This window comes from Alternaria incomplexa (assembly GCF_024043165.1).
Source record: "Alternaria incomplexa strain BMP 0042 chromosome Unknown scaffold_6, whole genome shotgun sequence".
Taxonomy (NCBI): Eukaryota; Fungi; Ascomycota; class Dothideomycetes; order Pleosporales; family Pleosporaceae; genus Alternaria; species Alternaria incomplexa.
This window is the reverse complement of record NW_026249855.1, coordinates 1,648,694-1,670,006: the sequence shown is the minus strand read 5'-3', so window position 1 is coordinate 1,670,006 and position 21,313 is coordinate 1,648,694. Positions and strand designations below refer to the sequence as shown.

The 21,313-nt window shown below is 53.5% G+C and overlaps 5 protein-coding genes across 5 annotated transcripts; 4 read left to right on the top strand and 1 right to left on the bottom strand.

The window, feature by feature from the left end:
• Window positions 1-143: 143 nt before the first annotated feature.
• On the top strand, window positions 144-1,800 carry J4E90_005121 (uncharacterized protein; the record flags this gene model as incomplete). Its single annotated transcript, XM_051434678.1, has 5 exons — window positions 144-489; window positions 539-591; window positions 659-910; window positions 969-1,617; window positions 1,664-1,800. 5 exons carry the CDS (start codon window positions 144-146, stop codon window positions 1,798-1,800), a joined length of 1,437 nt encoding a protein of 478 aa, XP_051291934.1.
• Window positions 1,801-4,263: 2,463 nt separating this feature from the next.
• Window positions 4,264-6,114, top strand: J4E90_005120 (uncharacterized protein; the record flags this gene model as incomplete). Its single annotated transcript, XM_051434677.1, has 1 exon — window positions 4,264-6,114. One exon carries the CDS (start codon window positions 4,264-4,266, stop codon window positions 6,112-6,114), a length of 1,851 nt encoding a protein of 616 aa, XP_051291933.1.
• A 781-nt stretch (window positions 6,115-6,895) lies between these two features.
• On the top strand, window positions 6,896-7,801 carry J4E90_005119 (uncharacterized protein; the record flags this gene model as incomplete). Its single annotated transcript, XM_051434676.1, has 2 exons — window positions 6,896-6,902; window positions 6,984-7,801. 2 exons carry the CDS (start codon window positions 6,896-6,898, stop codon window positions 7,799-7,801), a joined length of 825 nt encoding a protein of 274 aa, XP_051291932.1.
• Window positions 7,802-10,036: 2,235 nt separating this feature from the next.
• On the top strand, window positions 10,037-11,495 carry J4E90_005118 (uncharacterized protein; the record flags this gene model as incomplete). The annotated part of the gene is made up of 3 exons (XM_051434675.1): window positions 10,037-10,473; window positions 10,528-11,123; window positions 11,173-11,495. The coding sequence occupies 3 exons, from the start codon at window positions 10,037-10,039 to the stop codon at window positions 11,493-11,495; spliced, it is 1,356 nt and encodes a 451-aa protein (XP_051291931.1).
• An 8,162-nt stretch (window positions 11,496-19,657) lies between these two features.
• Window positions 19,658-21,297, bottom strand: J4E90_005117 (uncharacterized protein; the record flags this gene model as incomplete). Its single annotated transcript, XM_051434674.1, has 2 exons — window positions 19,658-21,229; window positions 21,289-21,297. 2 exons carry the CDS (start codon window positions 21,295-21,297, stop codon window positions 19,658-19,660), a joined length of 1,581 nt encoding a protein of 526 aa, XP_051291930.1.
• Between the last annotated feature and the right edge of the window lie 16 nt (window positions 21,298-21,313).

Genomic DNA, 21,313 nt, shown 5'->3' with positions numbered 1-21,313 from the left:
CCCAAGCTCCGAGCTGCTTGCCCTCACCCGCTCGCGCAACCTCTCCTCAACCCCATCACCCACGCGAGCCCGCACCTGCTCGCCATCGCCGAACCTCCCAGAACCTCTTCGTCGCCTCGACACATTGCGTGTACTTTGCAATCATGTCGTACGAAACTGACAACTATGACCAGCGCGACCGCTCTCCCCGTCGACGATCTCGCTCACCGCGACGCTCCAGACGCTCCTACTCGCCCCGTAGCCGCTCACGCAGTCGCGAGGACTACCGCCGCACTGAACGCCGCTCGCGCTCCCCCCAAAGTGGTGCGCAAGGTGCAGGAGGCTACCAATCGTACGGTGCTGGCCGAGGAGCTTCATCGCGACCTGTCGAGAACAAGGGTGAAATGATGCAGAGTATTAGGGATTCTTCGCAACAAGATCGCCGTGTCTACGTCGGCAACCTGTCCTACGATGTCAAGTGGCACCACCTGAAGGACTTTATGCGCCAAGGTACGGCATGCGCTGCGCCGCGTCAAGAGCTGGGCTAATGCGGAAACAGCTGGCGAGGTCCTCTTCGCAGACGTCTTGCTGCTGCCGAACGGAATGTCAAAGGTAAAGGATGATGGCTTGTCTTGATCGTGAGAAGGATGGAGGTTGACTGGCTTTTGCTTGGGTGTAGGGCTGTGGCATCGTGGAATATGCCACTCGGGAGCAGGCGCAGAACGCTGTTGCATCGCTCAGCAACCAGAACCTCATGGGCCGACTCGTATACGTTCGCGAAGACCGAGAGGCCGAGCCTCGATTCAGCGCCCCCGGCGGCGGACGCGGTGACTTTGGCGGCGGAATGCCTCGCGGCGGCGGCTTTGGAGGTGGCTTCGGCGGCAACCCTGCTGCCGGAGGTGGTGCAGGACGACAGGTCTATGTCGCCAACGTTCGTACCCTTTTCTCTTCTTTGCTTACCTCGATAGCGTGTACTGACCCAGTTCTAGCTTCCTTACAACGTCGGTTGGCAGGACCTGAAGGACCTCTTCCGCCAGGCTGCTAACAACGGCCAAGTCCTCCGCGCTGACGTCCACATCGCCCCCGATGGCCGTCCCAAGGGCTCCGGTGTTGTTGCTTTCGAGACTCCCGAGGATGCTCGCAACGCCATTACCCAATTCAACGGCTACGATTGGCAAGGTCGCAACCTAGAGGTCCGTGAAGACCGCTTCGCTGGCGCTCCTGGTGGCTTTGGTGGTCGCGGTGGTGGATTCGGCGGACGCGGTGCCTTTGGCGGAGGCTTTGGCGGCCGTGGAGGCTTCGGTGGCCGTGGCGGATTTGGTGGTGGCTTTGGAGGCCGTGGAGGCTACGCTGGTGGAGGTGGCTTCGGCGGTCCCCCTGGTGGCCCTGCTTTCGACCCCAACGCTGCTCCTGCCGCACCCAACCCATTCACAGACTACGCTACTGCAGGCGGAGAGCCCAGCAACACCATCTACGTTCGCAACCTCCCCTGGTCGACTAGCAACGAGGATCTTGTCGAGCTCTTCACCACGATTGGCAAGGTCGAGCGTGCCGAGATTCAGTATGAGCCCAACGGTCGCTCTCGCGGAACCGGTGTCGTCGAGTTCGCTCAGGCTGGAGATGCCGAGACCTCGATCGGTAAGTTTGTTCATACACCATGATTTCCATCACTAACAAGTCGTAGCCAAGTTCACTGGTTACCAGTACGGTGGCAGGCCATTGGGTCTCGCCTACGTCAAGTACACCAACATGGGCAACGGTGGCGATGCCATGGAGGGTACCGAGAACACTGGTGGTTTGACCCAGGATCAGATCATGTAAAGTGATCCTTGCTTTGCGGTATTTCTTCGACGCGCAAGCATCAGATGCTGATGCATACGGGTTCCCATCTGCTCTGGTTATGAGCATTGTCATGTTTGGAACACCTTTTTCTCTCTCATTTCACATATATACACATGACGGAGCTTTGGAGAGATTATGTTACGGGTCTTGATCACGGGCATGTCTGTAGTGGACCAAAATTTCCTTGTCGACAAAAGGGCTAGCTTTCGAAATGTAATGAGGAGATCGAATAGTAACCTAGCGGTTTCAAGCTCTTCTTTGTCATGGTCTATACGTTTTCGTGATGATTGATATGATGTGTTATTGCTGCAGCAATTTCATCATCCACTCGTAGACAGCCCATTGTACGGCGTTCACCACGAATGCCCGTATGCTACATATGCCCAAGCCACGGAAGAAGACGCCCGCACCTTCTGTCTTGTACGCATGCCTGGCAACCTCGATAGCGCTCAATCGTGCTCTGGGTGTCTCTGACCCTAGCAGCGCACTTCCCTCCCCATCCCGCATCGGCGCATGCAGTATCTGCGTCTGCACCCTCGTCTTGATAACATCCAGCGGGAATATCGACGCCCATGTTATGACTCCAGCAAGACCACCACACAACAACACCTTCATGGCTGTTTCGCGATCGGAGTCGTCTGGGGAGGACCAGGCCTGTTTGGAAAGTTCGTAGGACCAGAAGCTGCGTCTGCGGTCAGCCAGCGTCCTCCAACAACGGACAGACAGGCAACTCACTAAAACCCATACCCCACTGCATCTCTCACACTAGTGATCCCGCCGCCATAATACAATCCCCTGATCCCCTCTGCCCTCCACACATCTCTCGCTACACTCCAACTGGTTGTTGTCGCGTTGGTCGCTACCTGCGCGCGGCACTTTACGAGTTCGGTTGGTGCGCTCACGATGAAGGACGCGAGACCGCCTGTAGCGCCTGCTAGGAAGACTTTCGAGTAGCTTGTAGGCGATGCGGGGGAGTCGTGGAGGAGGGTGAGGGTGCGGTTGTAGGTCATGAATAAGAGGGCGTTGAGGGCGCCGTAGGTCAGGATGGGTGCTGTTGCGCCTGTACTGGAGGAGTTGAGTCAGTCTGCTGAGCCCGGAAGTATGTCGTGTCTGCTGTGTAATGTGATGTGAAGGACTCACCTCTTACGAGTGTCCCTGCATTCTCAAATTGGCCTTTGAAACCCCGTGGTGCTGTTACCGCGCCTGTTGTCGCTGGAGATGTAGCTTCGACATTTTGGGTGGAGGGACCGGCTTGGAGACGCGTCTTTATCAGATCGAGGGGGTTGCCGATTATTATTCCTGCTGCGCCGGATACGTAGCCTGCCCAGAAATCTGCGGACATGGCTTTTTGGGAGAGGAGGGGCGTTTTGTGAGGGTGAGGTGAAGGGAGGGGTATTTGGGGGAGGGTCGCTGGAGATACATGCTGCGGGTTGTGGGGCAAGGGACGCGAGGGTTGTGCCGAGGCTTAGAAGACTCTATCTATGTAGAGCTGGGGGTTTTAATTGTGCAGTTTGGAGATGGGTGTTTCGTTCAGTATCAGGAAATGTCCATGTTACAGTTACCATCGTCTCGGTACCTATGCTCATTGTATTGTTCGTTGGTGTCGGCGTCAAGTCTCAAGGCAAGATCATAGGCTAAGTAAATCGAGACCTTGTCCAGTGTCCATGTGAACATGTAGCTAGAAGCTAGACTAGAAGCACCCTGCAGCGAAGCATGCCAGACCATGTTTACTTGTGCGACGATCCAGCTCGTCTCCTTCGGGACGCTTGACGCTGTCGGACCACCGACCGTATCTCGAACAAGTAATGCGTGTGAAGTATCGGGCTGCGATGCTACAATTTTCAGAGAATCTAGCTCGACGTAAAGATTGGCTTGAAGCCCAGTCGAGGTTGGCGCAGAGAAAACCCAATGGCATGCATCTCGTGTGTGTCATTCGCCACCGCGTTGGCCTCGCGACCCGACCCGAATGAATCATGGAGCACTGACCATATGAGGCTGAGACACGCCTGACTACCTGCCGATCTCCCTCACCCCGCCGCCACCCAGACTCACTCACTTACATTTACCTCTCGCGCAAGACTCATTCTTTGTCACTACTCATTTCTTTCCTTTCACTCGTGTCTGTGGATCCCGACTCGGTCTGAAGACGCTCTTTCCATTGAACCTGTCGCGATAGACCATGAGCGTGCGACTAAGACGATTGTTTCGAGATCAGTTACACGGTATGTTTGACACTTATTGCGGTACAGGCGGCGCAGTATATATCCAGACTGTGAAGGCTGTTCAGGCTTCAATACGCGCGAGCTGTAGCCTCGGGACCGCTTACCATGGTTCATCGTTCACCTTACTGACGACTCCAGTGTCTTCTACGCATTAGCACCAATTCCTTACGACAAGCATACACCAAGTCAATACGCCGATTCGCAAGCCTACAACGATCAAATGCCTTCACAACCGCTCGACTCCGGCTGGGACTTCAGCACCGCCATCGGCCTGATAGATTCGGGCAACCAAGACATTAGCTCCCCACCGCTTCGGTCGGTGGCGACACCTCAGGCTTCTACACTGAAAGATGGAGGAATACGTCTAGGCAGCTTCTCTAAGCTGTTCGAAAACTTAGGTTTTGCTGATACCGCCTTTGCACCGTTGCCGCCACTCGATCCTGAGTCCGAACTCAGCAATTCCGATGACGCTTTACTACCATCGCCTGTCCTCGCATCAACCAAGACACCCGCCAAGCTTAACGAGAGCTCAGACGAGCAGGCGATAGACAACACAGGTCTGACTAAGACCCAACGGAAGAAGGCTCGCAGACGTGCCGAGAAGGAGCTCGAAGAGGAGCGGTGCCGTCAACAAGCTGTTCAGGACACCTTGGCCCAGCTTGCGGAAGAACGCGAGCAGAGGCAGCAGCAGGCACAGCAGGTGTTACTGCGGAAACAACTAGATGAAATCGCCAGCATAACTACCAAGGATGTCAAGGTGGCGGAAACGCCAACCAAGCCGTCCCGAGCACATTCACGATCCAACGTGGGCGCTAAGATCAGGCCTGCGACGCCCACCCCAGGACTTGCACAAGACATAACCGAGGCTCCTCAGACACAACAGAAGCAGCCCAGGACACCCAAGACCCGCCCCAGCATCCTCAAGCGGCCTTCTGCGGCACAGCCTGTGACTCCTCAGCCTCCTCAAGAAGTCCCTGCAGTCGTTCCTTCGACTGCACCGGCCCCTACTCAGACCCAAAATATAACATTCGATGCACTCGCACCTGCCTTGTCTCAGGACCTTCTACTCGAACCTCAGCAAGCGCCTCGTGCTACCACACCGGTACACCATGGACTTGTTCCCCGAACTGTTCGACCGGTCACCGTACCAAGAACCTGTTCTCAACCAGCCGTCGTTCAACAACCACCCACCACCCCAACGCCGCAACGTAAGTCGTTTAGCGGACAGCGCCCAGCTCTCACGATTAGATCACAGGTAGAGCGTCATTATCACTTGTTTAATAAGTTAATGGAGACTTTCCCTGATGATCGAAAGTGGCTGGTGGCCCCTATGCAAATGCTTAACGAGCGCAACTCAGCGCATGGGTTGCACGTCTTCGTCGATGCCTCCAACATCATGATAGGCCTCAAAGACATGCTCCGCTACCACGGCCTGCACCACAACGCATACGACATGTCGTTTGACAGTCTAGCGCTACTGATGGAGCGCCGCCGACCGGTAGCAAAGCGCTTCTTCGCCGGCTCCCACCGCGAAGCCAACCCCCTCCCCCACGTAGCGAAACTCGTCGAGACATCCAAAGCCGTCGGCTACGACAGCGTCATGCAAGAGCAAGTGCTGATCGTACGCGAAGACTCTGAGAAGAAGAAATTCTTCAACGACGTCAAGAAGATGGGCTGGCACAAGGCTACTCAAATACGCTCTTCTGGCAGCGGCAGCGACTCTGAAACGGGTCCTTCTGCTGTTACTCCGAAGACCCCCTCGGCCCCGAAATGGGTCGAGCAAGGCGTCGACGAGATTCTTCACTTGAAGATGTGCCAGAGCATTATTGATACCGAAGTACCTAGCACCATGGTTCTCGCGACGGGTGATGGTGCCGTGGCGGAGATGTCGGATGGCTTCCTCGCGCACGTGGAGCGCGCGTTGAAGAAGGGGTGGAAGGTTGAACTGATTAGTTGGGGTCAGCAGATCAATGGCGGGTATAGGAGGAGGCAGTTTAGGGCCAAATGGGCGGAGCAGTTTACGATCATCGAACTCGATGAGTTCTTGGAGGATCTGATTGATACGCCGTAGGATGGTGGGTTTACGTGGTTGGATGTACTGGTTCGGGATGCATGGCTTGGGTGTTAGTTCGCATGCGATGTGAGGGATGAGCGAGCATGGCGTTGTTCGTTGTCGTTTTCGGTGGTATTCTTCTGGTTGTACATAGCTTCGGCTTTATTCTGCGGTGGTTCTTGTATTGCATTGCATTTTTCTGCGCGAAGGGCATTCAGCGTTGGCATTGTGTAGCATGGCTCAGCGTATCTGATGGTACATAGAGTCCTTACCTCGTATGTAGAGGAAGAAACTTTACTTGCTCATCTTCATCCATCCGATCCGAAGTTTTCATGCACGAAAACGTATAGTTGCATCGCCAAGCGACATGATGAAAGGCTCAGCCTGATGGCGCTGTTCAGCCACCGCCATACATGATTCTACATGGTATCGATCGCGATCAGCGAGAGTGCATCCATGTACGTTGGCGCTATGCACATGATGCTCTCCTGTGGCTCATGTGCTCGACAGGTGGGCTGTGATGTCGCTCAATCAAAACCTGTTTACTGTCCAAGGACCTCAGCCGTGTCTGCCTGGCGCCACCAAAGCCGGACGGCATGCCGCAGTTGCTGTATCGGAACCCGGAGGCTCAAGGCTGAAGGGCCAAGGCTGAAATCATAGTCCGGCCTTAGATGGCATAAAGCCTGCCGCGCTGTGTCTTGTTGTTTCTCACTCAGCTACTCTTTCGAACATTGGAAGTTTCAATTCCACAACCACACGATCGAACTTTGAGCATAGCACCGTAGACGAAATACACAATATGCCTCGTGACCCAACCTATCACGATGTGGAGAAGATGAGACGCCACGCTCTCAAGCCGTACGATAGAGACGCCAGCGACAATCAAGTGGCCTTTAGCGATGACGACAACAGTGACGTTGAAGCAGCTAGCGACGACGAAGGATCTGGCGGCGATAATGATGCCGGCAGTGCTGAGATTTCCAGCGACGATGAAGAGGCTAGCAGCGCTGAGAGTTCTATCGACGACGACGAAGAGGCCACCAACAACGAATATGACAACGAGGGTGAAGAAGCCAATAGCGATCAAGACTCTGACCGCGAGGAGGATGCGAGCGATGTTGAAGATGCCCTCGACGACGACGACGAAGAAGTCGACTATGACGAAGAGGAAGACACGGAAAAGCCCACCAACATCTTCAACCCAAGTGGCTCCAGCGTAAACTGCACCGACATGGGCGAGTCTTACGCCTCAGGACTTCCCAACGAATACAGTCCGCCCCCCATCGACTCTGGAGGCAGGGACCTGGACGAATGGAAGGAGCGTCTTGAAGAAAATGGCTTCAAGGTATCCGACAATCCACCCGACGAAGAATACCTCAGCGGCCCTCGCGAAGCCGCCGTTGCATACCGCCATGCTGGTGGCGGTGGGCACGTCGTTGCGATGGATGGTGGTTACAATGATGCGACGTATACATACTCTGATCATCAGGGTCGTGTCGATGAGGATGTCACGGAGGAAGTGAATAAAGCAAGGCGCGAGGACCGCATTGCAGGCTACATCACGAGGCCGGACTTTGACGATCGCGAGAGGGAACAGCAGCAGGAGGATGACTATGAGGATGACGAGGAAGAAGAGGAAGGAGATGAGGACTATGGTGATGATGGAGATTATGAAATGGACAATGGGTGGAACAAATACCGGTGATACTGCGATGTACTCGAAATTGATACCCGTAGCACCCACCCGTCTACCTTGAAGTTGCCATCATGTTGCCAAAACCTCATCGACTCATGATCCTCCCTCCCCAACACCGTACCTGACGATCCCATCCCCAACTGCACACATTCAGTGGAGCATCCCCTGAGATCCCCCTCCCCTACTCCTCCCACCGCATCCGCGTTCCGACTCTTCCGAGATCATCCACCACAGATCATCGCGACAACCCTTCACCGTCAGCCGGCGTGCCGAACGGCAGCACGACGGTCTCGGCAAAAGTAGTCAGCAAATGGCAATTACCCGACTCCCGCTTTCTGCAGCAGGGACGACGGCGGCGGAGGGACGGTTTGACCGCGCTCGGACCCTCTCGCGGCGCGCGAGACGTGCGCGCAGAGACGGGGGAGAGAGAGAGAGGCTGGGATACGCGGGAGACGAAAACGAGACTACTAGGTTCTTGCGCGACATTTTCGCGTTCGCGTAGCATGATTGTACCTGGATTCTGTCTTTAGTGAAACAACGGGGCATGCTGTGCTTCTTTTCTTTTCTGCCGTGTGGATGCAGGACAGCAAACGAGCGGAGAAAGGGACGGGCAGCGGATACGGGTGGGTTTTTGTTTGTTTGGGCAGCATGTTTGTTGGGGGAGTGACAGTGACAGCGAGTCAAGGCCTGAACATGGTAATGTTAGTGTTGAAAGGGATGTACATGGCATTTGTTGGAGAAAGGGTGTCAGAGTCAGGGCAAAAGGAGGAGGGAAATTGCGATGGTCGCGATGTCGAATCTCGACTCTTCTTTTGTGATTTAGCCTACAAATCGAGTGAAGTCTGCGTGATCGAGTTTTTTATTGAATTGAGTTTTTCTTTGGCTGTGACTCGGTAAAGAGATTGTTTGATTAGTTAGTGAAGTTAGTCTAGTTTGGCGACGGCGAATGTCGTGACAGGAAAGCGCGGTGGAGGTTGTGTTCGTCCGAGCCTCCGCCTACAATGTCCGAGAGAGCGAGACCGAGATGGCCATCGGCGATTGGGCAGTGTGGATCGGACAGGAAAAAAGAAATTGCGCATCGGGCGTGAGAAAAGCACAGGGTTGCGGGTGGAACCATGGCAGTGGAAAAACGGGCGAGGATGTGTCTACGCCAAGCAGGCGAGGACTGCACGGGTTGCGGATCTTGCGAGGTGCCGAGGGCGCCTATTCAGACGTCGCGACGGACGGTAGGAATGGCGCGGGTACAGTCAGCGGTGGCTTTTCTGGTGCGGTGAGAGTTGTGTCGGGGCGTGATTGGTAAGTAGCGTGCGAGAGGTGAGAAAGTTTGGGCAATGCAGTGGAGCGCGGTGTATGTTTCGTGTGTCTTTGAGGCTGGGGTGGGTGGCCGCACGCCTTGTGAGACAACGCCGACAGCTAACGAGGCTGACCAGCACATGCCCGTATCTCGTACAGGCGACAGACCGGGATGCGGAAGTCGATGGAAGACGATTTGGCATGCGTTGGTTGCCATGGCTTGACGGCACGATGCGGTCACCTGTATGTTGATGTCATGACAAGCTAACCAAGGGTCTAACGCACCGCTGCATCACTCTGGCATGGCGCATCACTCTGGCGCAAGGCCAGCAGCAGTTTTGCTAGACGGGACCCGTACCAAGATGACAAAGCCATGTGCGAGTGCGACGGACAACGTGATAAGGAAGTCGACGGGTGTGCTGCAAGGGTCACATGCCTGCAGATGCAGATGCAGAGGCCCTGGGAACGTTATCAGTGCCACGGTTGGGGTCGCATGCTACCATGAGAGCCCACGGTGAAAGAGAAAGCGTCAACCACGGGCACTCGCATTCTTTGCCAACGCGGTCGAAACAATGATGCGAATCCTGGCGCCCGTCACAGCGTCCTGGTGTAAACGAAATTGAGCGCCCTCGCAGACTAGCCGGGTCCGTCGTAGCCGCTCACGTCGCGGACCTAATTTGACCCCCCGGCAGCGCGCTGTGCAAGCCTCAGCCATCCGGAGCTTCCAGTGTCCACTAAGTCACGGCTGCCTCTCATAATCCCTAGTCCGCCCTCTTCCGCCTTCTTTCCCTCTTGTCCGCTCGCCCACCTCCTGCACGCCGTACCACTTCGACGTGCTTTCACCCGCCTCTGGTCGCGTGTCTGCTGTTGCACCTACCTGGAACTGCGCCACACAGACAACCCCCGAGCGACCGAGCCCTGAACCGCCATTCCTCCAGCGCCATCCTCAGCATGACGAACAAGAGCTACCTCGCATTCCTCGACAACAGCACCGCCGCCGACATGCTGTCGCGCACAAAGGTCCCGGGCCTCTCCGCCCTGCCCAGTCTTATCCCCCACCGCGTGCGCAGGAAGTGGAGGGCCACCAAGTCGCGCATACGCAGTCGCCAGGCGCCCACGTCATCCATCGCCGGCCTCGAGACGTCCTTCTCGCCCTCGGATACCCTGCGCTCCCTGCGCACCCATTCTTGGAGCATATACGATGCCCAGTATCTCTTCCTCGCCATCCTCGCCATCTTCTCCCTCTCCGTGAGCGAGGCGCCGGGGCCCTTTGCCAAGACATTCATAGCCACGCTGCTCATGACGGGCCTGTGTATGCCCATCACACGACAGTTCCTCCTCCCATTGCTCCCTACTCTTACATGGCTATTCCTCTTCTCTAGCTGCAAGTACGTAATACGCTTCCTCAAACTTGTGGCAAGACCCATACTAACATGCCCCAGATACATCTCCGCAGACTACCGCCCTGCCATCTGGGTCCGCGTCCTCCCCGCCCTCGAGAACATCCTCTACGGCGCCAACCTCAGCAACATCCTCTCCGCGCACAAGCACACAGTCCTGGACATCCTCGCCTGGTTGCCCTATGGTGTCGTACACTATGTATCGCCTGTCATTGTCAGCGCATGCATGTTCATCTGGGCGCCTCCTGGCACCCTCCCCATCTGGGCGCGCGCTTTTGGCTACATGAACATCACAGCTGTTCTGATCCAGATGGTCTTCCCCTGTTCGCCCCCCTGGTACGAGAACACATACGGATTGGCCCCCGCCAACTACAGCATCCCTGGTGACGCCGCGGGACTCAAGGCAATCGACAAGCTTACTGGCATTGATCTCTACACTTCGGGCTTCCACGCTTCGCCCTTGGTCTTTGGCGCGTTCCCCTCGCTGCACTCCGGATGGGCTACTCTCGAGACGCTGTTTATGGGACACGTCTTCCCCAAGCTCTTCCCCGTGTACGTTTTCTACACCATGTGGCTTTGGTGGTCGACCATGTACTTCTCCCACCACTACGCCATTGACCTGGTAGCTGGCAGTCTGCGTAAGTCTTGACATCCAACCTCAACCCTTTTTAGTGCTAACTTCCTCAGTTGCCGGTGTCTGCTACTTCTTCGGCCGCGCCAAGTTCCTCCCCCGCCCGCAATCCGACAAGGAATTCCGCTGGGACTACGACTACGTCGAGATTGGCGACCCCATGGACGGTGCTGGCTACAGCATACTCGACATCTACGAGGAATTCCCATCCCACGCCCACTCCGACTCGGACGACTGGGCTAGCGGCTCCTCTTCATCCTACTCCACCGGTGGCAGGAGTCCCATCGGCGCACGATCACCAACCGACGACTCTCAAAGCCTCTGGGAAGGCGAGACCATCGGATCCGACACGGAGCCCACCACCCTCCGCAAAGACTAAGACCTACGACCCATCTACATCTCTCTCGCCACAGACTTATACTCATCCCTACGTTTCGCACTATCACCTTACCTCCCCGGGTGACGGCCTCTAACGACCTATGCATTGGAGCGGAGTTTTTTCTTGTTTGCGAAGCATTTCAGCGATCCATTATCTACACCATGGATTTGACGGCATAGAATCACTGGCGTCGGCTGCAGCAGCAGAGACGCTGCAGCCCTGCATGCATCGGGGAACCACAACCATTCTTCTCGTGGGCATCCCTTGTAGCGCTACAATCGCGCGGTTTATTGTACCCCTTTTTTGATACCCAAGTCGGTCGCTTACCTTTTGGACTTTTTACGACACAGTTGTGTCTGTGTTGTTGTTGTATACATTCGCTTCAGCGCCCGGCCGCCACACTTTCCGCATTCTACTTTTTGAGCGGCTGGATGTCTGCATATAGGGGGTTTTGATGATGTTGTGGTATGAAATGGCAAAGGCATGGCAGATGCCATGTCTGTGCTGATTTTGAAATAGGTGGTAATGACGGGCTCGGTCGGAGCCTACCACCGCGGAAAGAAAGGGACTATTATTATCTAGTGTAATGCTTAATGGAATGGAAACGGTTAATGAACCAATCAATCATGGATGTTGACAAGAATGGTGCCTGCAGTCAACTCATACTCGTCGAACCAAGGTTCTATCCTTTCGCTACCCAACTGTCAACCATGACTCGACTTTTCGCAAATACCATCAGGACTGTCCGATCCTTCCTTTCATGATGTCGCATCCCACTTCCCCCTGAATCTTCTAGCATCAGCTCGACCTCAAGATCCACCTCCGGTCTACCATCACCCCATCAGCCATGGACTACCTCGAACTAGACGACGCCGCTACACAGGCTTTCGAAGAGCTAGGCGGCGACTTCGACCTCCCACACATCCTATCGAAACCTTTTGGATCTACGAATACTTTTACCACCTCACCGCCGAACCGTCCGCGTCGCCGGGTTGAGGCATCTTATCTCTTCCGGCTTGAGCATCCTCTTTCCACACCCTGGGAGTTAGCCAGCGCTCTCAATCTCCTTCGCGTACCACAACTTGAAAGTGGCGTTGGGGAAGACGGCGAGGCGAGCTTCTGTCGGCTGTCCCAATCGGGAGTGATTGCTCTTGATGTTTGGGTTGAGAAGCACTGTCCGAACCAGAGGTTTACAAAACTCCGCATTGGTCTCGCGCACAAAGAAGATTCTGGGGAACTACCATTGCTGGGTCGCGATCCAACACTTCCTCAGTACCGACCCACTCTCGCAGCCAGGGCCAGCGAACGACGTTTACCAGAATTCCCTGTCCACTATTTCTTCTACGGCACTTTAGCGGATCCGGAGCGACTCGAACGAGTATTTGGCATCCCTGCTGATGAGCTGCCGGCTTTGCAACCTACTATCTTGCTAGGTGGACGTATTAGGATTTGGGCGGGGAGGTATAAAGCCTTGGTCGATGAGCCGGGCGCTGTGGTGGCTGGGTTCGCGTTCTCTTGCGGGTCGGTTGATCAGGAAGAGGCACTGAGGGTTTATGAGGGCGATGCGTATGAAGTTGTTGCTGCGAGGTTGGTTGTGGATGGGAAGGAGGTGGTTGGGAGGACGTTTCGGTTTGCGGGGTTTGATGATGAGTTGGGTGATTGATATGGTGGTCTTATATCGTTCGATGTGCGCTATGTAATAGTGAGGTAAGGCGTAGTAGAAGTCTTCGAGGTATAACATTCGTTGCCACTGTTCGATAGGAGATAGGCATCGTTCGTGTCTGTGATATTGCGGTTGTTGTAAATAGCTCGCCGACTAGAGGTCATCGTATGGGTTGTCGCGCAATGCGATAGGAATAGGGAAACTGAACTAGAGTTTGCAACTTATGCAAACAGGAGGCTTGGAGGACAACACTGAGGAGGATGTGGAATAGCGGAAGGAAGCTAGACGATAGGATGAATGAGCTACACCATTCCAGGAGAAAACTAAACACCCTGTAGTCTACATCAGTGCCAACACAACAGTTGGAAACTCTTAGCACAATGTAGACTCGTAGGTTGTTTACTATTATACTTCTCTGCAGGTAGGTGTGGATACCTCTCCTTGGATGGCGTGGATCATCTTACGGCAGGTGAGGTGTTGATGGCATCTGTGACTTGTATGCGGTATATTATACTTGCGATTCCTTTCATTCGTGAGAGCATTGACTTGTGTGCGTACTGGAAGATTGGGCGAAGGTGTACACAATCCTGGGCTGAAATTGCGAGCAGGCTTCGGGCGTGCAGTCATAAAATAACTGAATGGTTCCGCGACTATCGCACATTTGTGCGAATACAAATGATCGTGGCATACTGAGTGGTTGTAGAATTCTCTAAAATCTCCCTGCGAGAACACAGGCAGCTGGACGCTCTTCGGCTTTCGTGCGACCTGCTGATACTTTAATCTAGAGATTACGAGGTGTGTAAACCAAAGCTGTCTATGCATGACCTGAGTGGTGGCTATGAAGCGGTGGCTGGAACGGTATCTGTGCCATTCGCGTTGCAGAACGTGGATCCAAAGAAAGAAGCGGTCAGGCTGAAGAAGGGATTGCCCGTCTTTCAGCGTGACACGGTGGATGGTTTGTGTCCTCGCACATGTCGATAGACTCCCCTGTGGCTCCCAACGGCTTTATCTGGGTGCGTGGCGAATTCCAATTTGTGGTTTGTGTCTTCGTGCCTTGCTGCATTGGCTACAGTATGACCAAGCAGCCAGCTAGGCTGTCGTGATCACCTAGTTGTCGCTTGCCCACCAGTCAAGACGGGAAGTTTACCATTCCCGTAGAATGGCTGAAGCTTGCAGGCATCCGTACCAATAGGAATGAGGATAGATGGCAATCTTGAGAGGATGTACCGAAAGACGAACGTGCGATTTGCGCACAGATTGGCCTCATGCAGCTGAAGCCGGGCGCATTCTGAACAATGCGCAACGTAGCACTGCAAGACGATCCTTCTCTTTTTGCCGGATTGGGTACACTCTGAAGAGCTGTAACAGATATATCCGTCTGCTCATCAATTAGAGCTACACTGCGCAGAACCTGCCTCAATAACGCGCTGGTCGCATTGGATAACAGCCTCCTCTGGCTGGAGGTTGTAGTCGCCGTTAACATGAATGTTTTCCTTTTGCTCTTCGTAGCTGCCCGCCAGCGCAGCACCTGCCGCCAGCCGATCAGGTGCCGCCTTCCTGCTCACCGCACAGCGTCAGTCGCGTAGCAGGGCCGACTGATACCCTGGATGCGGGGCATCGAATTTTCTGAGGCACGATGCCATGCAAGATGGCTTCATTACTAGGCTGGAAGGACGCACCGCTGCTGTCGTGGTTGCCGTGCGGTGGCCGCCTGGAAGAAATGGGGCTATCGACTTCCGGTGACTGATTTGCGCAGTCTCAGCCTTCAAATTGCCCTACGTCGTGGAACTCGTGAGTGGGAGGGCGTTGGGGAGGTCGCAGAGTCATTTATACACAGGTATTGTGTGTGAGCACCCTAGACCTTTTCTGGGGTTGGTGGCGTGTCTACCATTTGCCAGGATTAGCGCGCATTCCGGTGTGGAAATAGCAGGGAGGCTGTGTAGTGGTATGTCCTCCATCTACACCCCTCACTTTCCATAAGCGCTTCTCACGAACGAAATCATCTCACACAGAACCGTACCTAACTACGCGATATGGATTCAGGGCTCGACAACAGAATCGCAGACGTGCGTTGTTCGACTTGCACGAGTTTCGGGTTCTTCGACAAGGACAGCCACCGAAACCTTCATCATCAAAGGCCTACCGTTCTACCCGATCGTTCTTACGATGACTTCAGCAAATCGGCTGAACGGGGATGTATTTTCTGTGATGCTGTTCGGCAGAGCTTTCAACTGTTGGACTATGTGACTACAGAAATGCCGGTCAAACTTCTGCTTTATCCTGAGTCTCCAGTGGAGCTGCACGCGTCAGATGGAAAAGACTCTTACCAGGTCATAGAGATCTATCCATGTCCAAGTAAGTTTGCCTAAGAGTTCCTCTGTGAATAACCGTTGCTAAACTACCACCACGTAGCAAACACAGGGCACACTTATCCAATAGTAGGCAACGACGTTCCAAGAGAATCTAGTCTCCTAGCTTCAGTGAACTTTCTGAGGGAGAATTTCTACACTTGTCTCACCGAGCATAAGGGAGAGTGTGAGGTAGCAAGCTGCCTCCCAAAACGGGTTGTCGATATATCTAAGCCTCGATACTGTATAGTCGAGCCCGCAGCTGATACAAAAGGCCGTTATGCCACATTGTCGTACTCTTGGGGTATTGGGGGATTTGCCATGACTAACACCGGAAACTATGAAGAGATGAAGCTCGGGTTCGACGGAGACAAGCTTCCTATAGCTTTCCAGGATGCAGCAGCACTAGCGCATAGTCTTGATATTCCATATCTCTGGATCGATACTCTATGCATAATTCAAGACAGCCCCGCAGACTGGGAAGAGCAAGCTGCAAAAATGGGTCAGATTTACGAAGGAGCTGCCATTACCATAGCAGCCTCTTTGTCGACAGACCCACACTCCTCTTTGTTTCAGGAACGGGAGATAACACACGAAGGATTGGAACTCTTTAGTGAGCTCAACGGAGGCCTTATGGAGGTTCTATTCAAAGCAAGGAACAAGATCACTCGAGGGATACATGCCAAGACTGGACGATCGAAAGACATTGATCCACTAGATACACGGGCGTGGGGTCTTCAAGAGAAGTTACTTTCACGAAGGCTGATAGCCTTCACTGGAGCAGAGCTACAATGGACCTGTAGAGCATCAAAGTCGTGCGAGTGTCACAGTAATCCACTCCCAGTACACCCACTGTCCCCCATATCAGCTGGAAAAACGAGCACGAACAAAACCGTAAGATTCTCTAAAAGTTGGAGCCAAACGGTTGAAGAGTACTCGACCCGCAAGCTGAAGTTCCAGAAGGACAGGTTCCCAGCTCTGAGTGGTCTGGCGAACAAATTTGGGGCGGCGACAGGATATACGTTTCTTGCAGGTGGATGGAAAGAAACCTTACTGTATGATCTGGTCTGGCAACGCGATATGGAACCAGTTCTGAGATCCACGACCTGGTTTGCCCCGAGTTGGTCGTGGGCCACGTCGTCTGGTGCTGTCAACTTTCGGTTTGCGCGCCACTCATATCCCGGCTCACGAATCGAGCACGCAACACTGGTCGACCTTTACTACGATACTGGTGGCGGCAATCAATACAGCAGAGCTTTGAAACGCTCATTGACTATACGAGGCCACACTGTAGCAGCTCTTTTGCGGCGATCTTCTCAGGACTCCGAAGTCTATACAATCTGCATCGACGGCGCGATCTACTCGCAAAACAAAGATAAGAGGGCCATATGTGAATTCTCTATTGATGCGTCTATACCGGATTACCATGCAAACGAAACTCCAGGCACTTCAGATCAGTTACGAAGTAGAACGCATGACGACGCTCTCGATCAAGAACGAGAGGAGTCGGTCATACTTCTGAGTCTTTACTCCATCCATCACCACAGATACCTCTATCATAACTTCTTGATCCTCGCAAGATTGCAAGATGGTTCCAACAACTATCGACGTATCGGTGTAGGATCAGGTAAAGTTTATCGTGGAAGCGGCTGCGAGTTTGATTTCCCAAGCGAGGAGCGACATGTCAGATCGTTCGAGTGGCTGTCCATTGATAGCAAGAACAGAGGTCGAGAGTTCGGAGATATCGTGGAACAAGAGGTGTGCATCCAATAGTTATGCGATACACTACATTCGAGTCAGCAGGCTAAACGAGACACCCACGCTCAACAACACGCGTACATCATATCCTGAACACTCGACATGTGAAAGAAAACTCACTGGTGACCATTTTGGTTGTCCATGCACTCGTGACACAAGCTCTCTCCCGTTGCGGCCCAGTTTGGGCAATTAGTGGTCATGCACCTTGCAGAAGCCATGTGCACAGACTGCTCTGTGTCGAACGATGTGGTTAGGGGTTTGTAACGTGTTACTTCCAACAAGTCGAAGTAGGAAGATAAAATGTCGGGGGTCAAGTCTGCGACAAGCGGGCAGGGCAGATGATGCTGTAAGAAAGGTGGAGGGGTAGCCTGTGTCAGCCTTTTACACAGCCCAATCGACCCCGCATCAGCGTCGCCTGATACGCAGCGAGATTGGTGGTGCATACTCGCTAATGAGCCGGCATAGCGATTCGAGAGCCTCCATTTCACGACGTACCTGTCGGCCAGATAAACGGGGAAAGCTCTCTGCGGTGCAAGGCCATCACACGTTGTACAACAGTGTGCATTGCAGTACTGTTTGGTCTCAGCGTTGAAGACTTCTGTATATCAGAACACCACTAGCACCAGCTATAGCTTAGATAATGGCCCTTTCAGTGTATAGAGCCAGTAAGTCATACGTGCAAACTGCTCTCATCTATCCCTCTTCGCACTAGATACTCTGCGTTGGCGGACCAAAAGCCGCGACTGCCGCGACTACCAATCATATCAGCCAACACGGCTCTGGGTCTCCTCTCAAATATTTGCCCAGTACATAACCTGCTCCGATTCTTTTATACGATGTTGGTTCATTCGCACTGGAAGTCGTGATAGATTTGACCACGAGCACATAATGCTTCTTGACTTGATCTGCTTTTGGTCCCCTTTCGATGCCCAAAACAATGGCCATCGGCTCCGAAGCATCGTAATTTCTGGGGTCGTCGCATACAAGGTCATACTCATTCGGTATGGCGTTCGAGAGATCGAAAGCTCGCGACAGGCCACCGAACTCGTGAGGAGTCTTGCCTGACGAATGGGGCCATGGGGCTTGTATCTTTTGCCAATCATACTGACGCCATTCCAAAGTGAGGTAGTCGATTCCACCAGAGACTGACATCCATGACCAAGATGGGACGCGTTCTTCATCGCTTGGGAAAGCGATCGGTTTCAGTCGTTCTATGTCCGCTCCACGATGCCATAAGAGGCTACGGTGAAGGAGGCTACTCTTATTGGGATCATGAAACACGCCGAATCCCCCATGTACGCCCATCGTCCTGATGAGACGCTGCTGTAAGCCGTCTATAGCGGTAGGCCTGTCGTAATTTGATGAAAGATCCAGTCGAGAATACTGTTTATACAGTTTCTGAAATCTCATAATGCGTTCACCGTAGGTTGCTGGGTCGAGAATCTTGGGGAAGTCCGGATCCCCAAGCAAAGCAGCAGACTCGCTGTTCACATTGTCAGCCTTGCTCCAGCCAACGGCTTGCACTAAGCAAAGCCAATATACAGCACTCACTTTCTCATCTTCACCATAGTCTCGCATCGGACGCCGTGACCGCATTCCCAATACGTTTGATGCTCAGTGAAGAATACCGTGCGTCGGGCTAAGGCATGCTCCTGTAACACCCATCCGCGCTTGTGTAGGGCACCTTGTAATACATGACCTCTGAAATCCTCAATCATACTGCAAACATAAATTGCACCTCCTTTGCCGTCTGCAGTAGAGTTTAGAGCAACATATTTCCTTCCCACCCGAGGTAGTAAGAACCCAGATCTCTGATCAGTAGCGCAGCTGGCGGCTAACACGCAGTATGCACCGCTGTATACATCTTCCATTCTTTTTGACTCGACACTGAAATCACTGTCCTCGCCTTGTATGATGCAAATCGAGTCTATCCAGAGATAGTCTTTTCCAAGAGCGCGAGTCACCTTGATAGCATCTTGGAACGTACGGGGCAACGTTGCCAAAGTCATTCCTGCAGTATGCTTATCAAGGTTTCGTCGAGTGGTGGAGAACGGAGGAGAGTCGCCCCAACGATAAGAAAGTGCTATCCAATCACCTTTGGTCTCAGATCGTGTCTTCCGGAGCTTGACAACATCTTCACCATTTCTTCCGACGTGGATTAGACGGGTCGGTAACCTGGGACTTGCATTTAGGGTCAGCCTTGTGTCCGTGGAAGATGTACACATAGGCTCGAAGTGTGTGGTATCACAGTCATGAAGCCAACCTCGTATTAAACCAAAATGCAGATCCGTACCTGCCTCTGAAAGCTCAGGGAGACCGATCTGAACATCAAGCGCACGGGTCCTAGTATCTATTCCGGTGATAACAGTGAGCACAGGATGGTCATCCGAACGTCAGAGCGGTGGCTTACCGTCGCTCCGTAGTACGGTAAGTACCGGCTGCTTCGTGCCTGTCATACGCAGAGTAGAACCCACCCTTTGGAACTGTACCCTCTCACTTTGTCCGCGTATCTTGTCCCCGCAGGTCTGCCATATCAGGCGGCACAGATTGCAGCGCTCATCTTGTGCGTTCTGTCGGAGTGTTTGAGTCTCATAAGTAATTGCAAAATTTGCATCTGGCAGTCGCGCCTCGAAATCTTTGCAAACGCCACACGATTGCGCCGACAGAGGAGCTTCATGCGAAAGCACAGTTGTGGCATTCCGCAGCGGGGAACTTAGCCTCGTAACAAATTGGTTATCGAGTACAAACTCCCACTCCTCTGGATCCAAAGATGGGTGCGCATAGTCGGTCATATCGTATGGGGAGACACGAGCACCAGTCGCGTGGGACTTTCGCCTAGTGGGAGGCGCCAGTAGATCAGCTGAACCGGCAGTTTCTACTGGTGGCGGCCTTGGGTTTTGGTCTCGGCGCCAGTAGCGTTCAACTACTCCATTCTTAGTCATTCGACGCAGACTCCTCTCAAGGTCAGTGGCACGGAACCTAGTCCCCAGTTCTGTCGGTGCATGATCCGCGACCGAATCCGAGGAGTTTGGCTCGGTGACGCTGATGAATGGACTATCATTGTCCTTGTTCGGAGGCAACTCGACGTCAGCTTGCGGTTTTGGATCGATGGCTTCGGGAAGCTTGACGACCAAAAGACCTGTGCGAACAATTTGTAGAAGATCTCCGAGGGCCGTTACACCTGGGCTACATGAGGGGTCGTTTGCCATGTGCTTCATCCAGCGTTCGACAGCCCGATGTATCTTCACGGCCCTTTCGCCACTGATCTCGTAAAACATATATGAAATACCGAAGTGTCCTAAATTACTCTTGTTGAACGCGCTAAGCTCTTCAAGGCCGTATAGAAGCCAAATGGTGAATTCGAGCATGATGCAGCCCATGCCCCATACGTCATATAGCCGAGAACGTACGTGCCGAGAGCCTTCCGGTAGCAGCGACTGCAGGCCGGTCTCTGGAGGTTCATATCTTCGCGAACCGTACTTGGCAGTTGTATCCCCGTGGCGCAAAGCAGTAATGTCCTCGTGAATCTTTGCCTCGCCCCAATCGCCTATCTTGAGAATACCGTATTCGCCACTCTCAGCACTCCCCCGGAACCAGAGAATATTGCCTGGTTTTATGTCGCCGTGACGGTAGGAAGCGCCGTTCTCAAGATTGTGCGCTCTTGACAGGGCTTTTGCAAGTCCACACAACTGCTCTATTACCCACTTCAAGAGTGAGGCCGTTCGGTCCGGGTCGTAATGTTTCCAAAAGTCGCTGAGGTTTCCACCATCTGCCCATTCGAACAAGACGTAGTATTCTGGGCTCTCTTGCGTACCACGTTGGAATGACGTCATGAAAAGAACGATATGGTCCTCTTCGAGCTGGTTCATCCTTGCTAAAGCGTCCACTTCTCGCCTCACATCAGCGGCAACGTTGGTGCCTTTCCTGAAAGTCTTCACGGCGACCGCGTAAGGCGCACTCTCGTTCTAGGATAGTCAGTTAGCTTGAACCGCATTGAGATGACAAAGAGGTGAGTTTACCGGACGGAGTACATTCTCGAAGTGCGCATG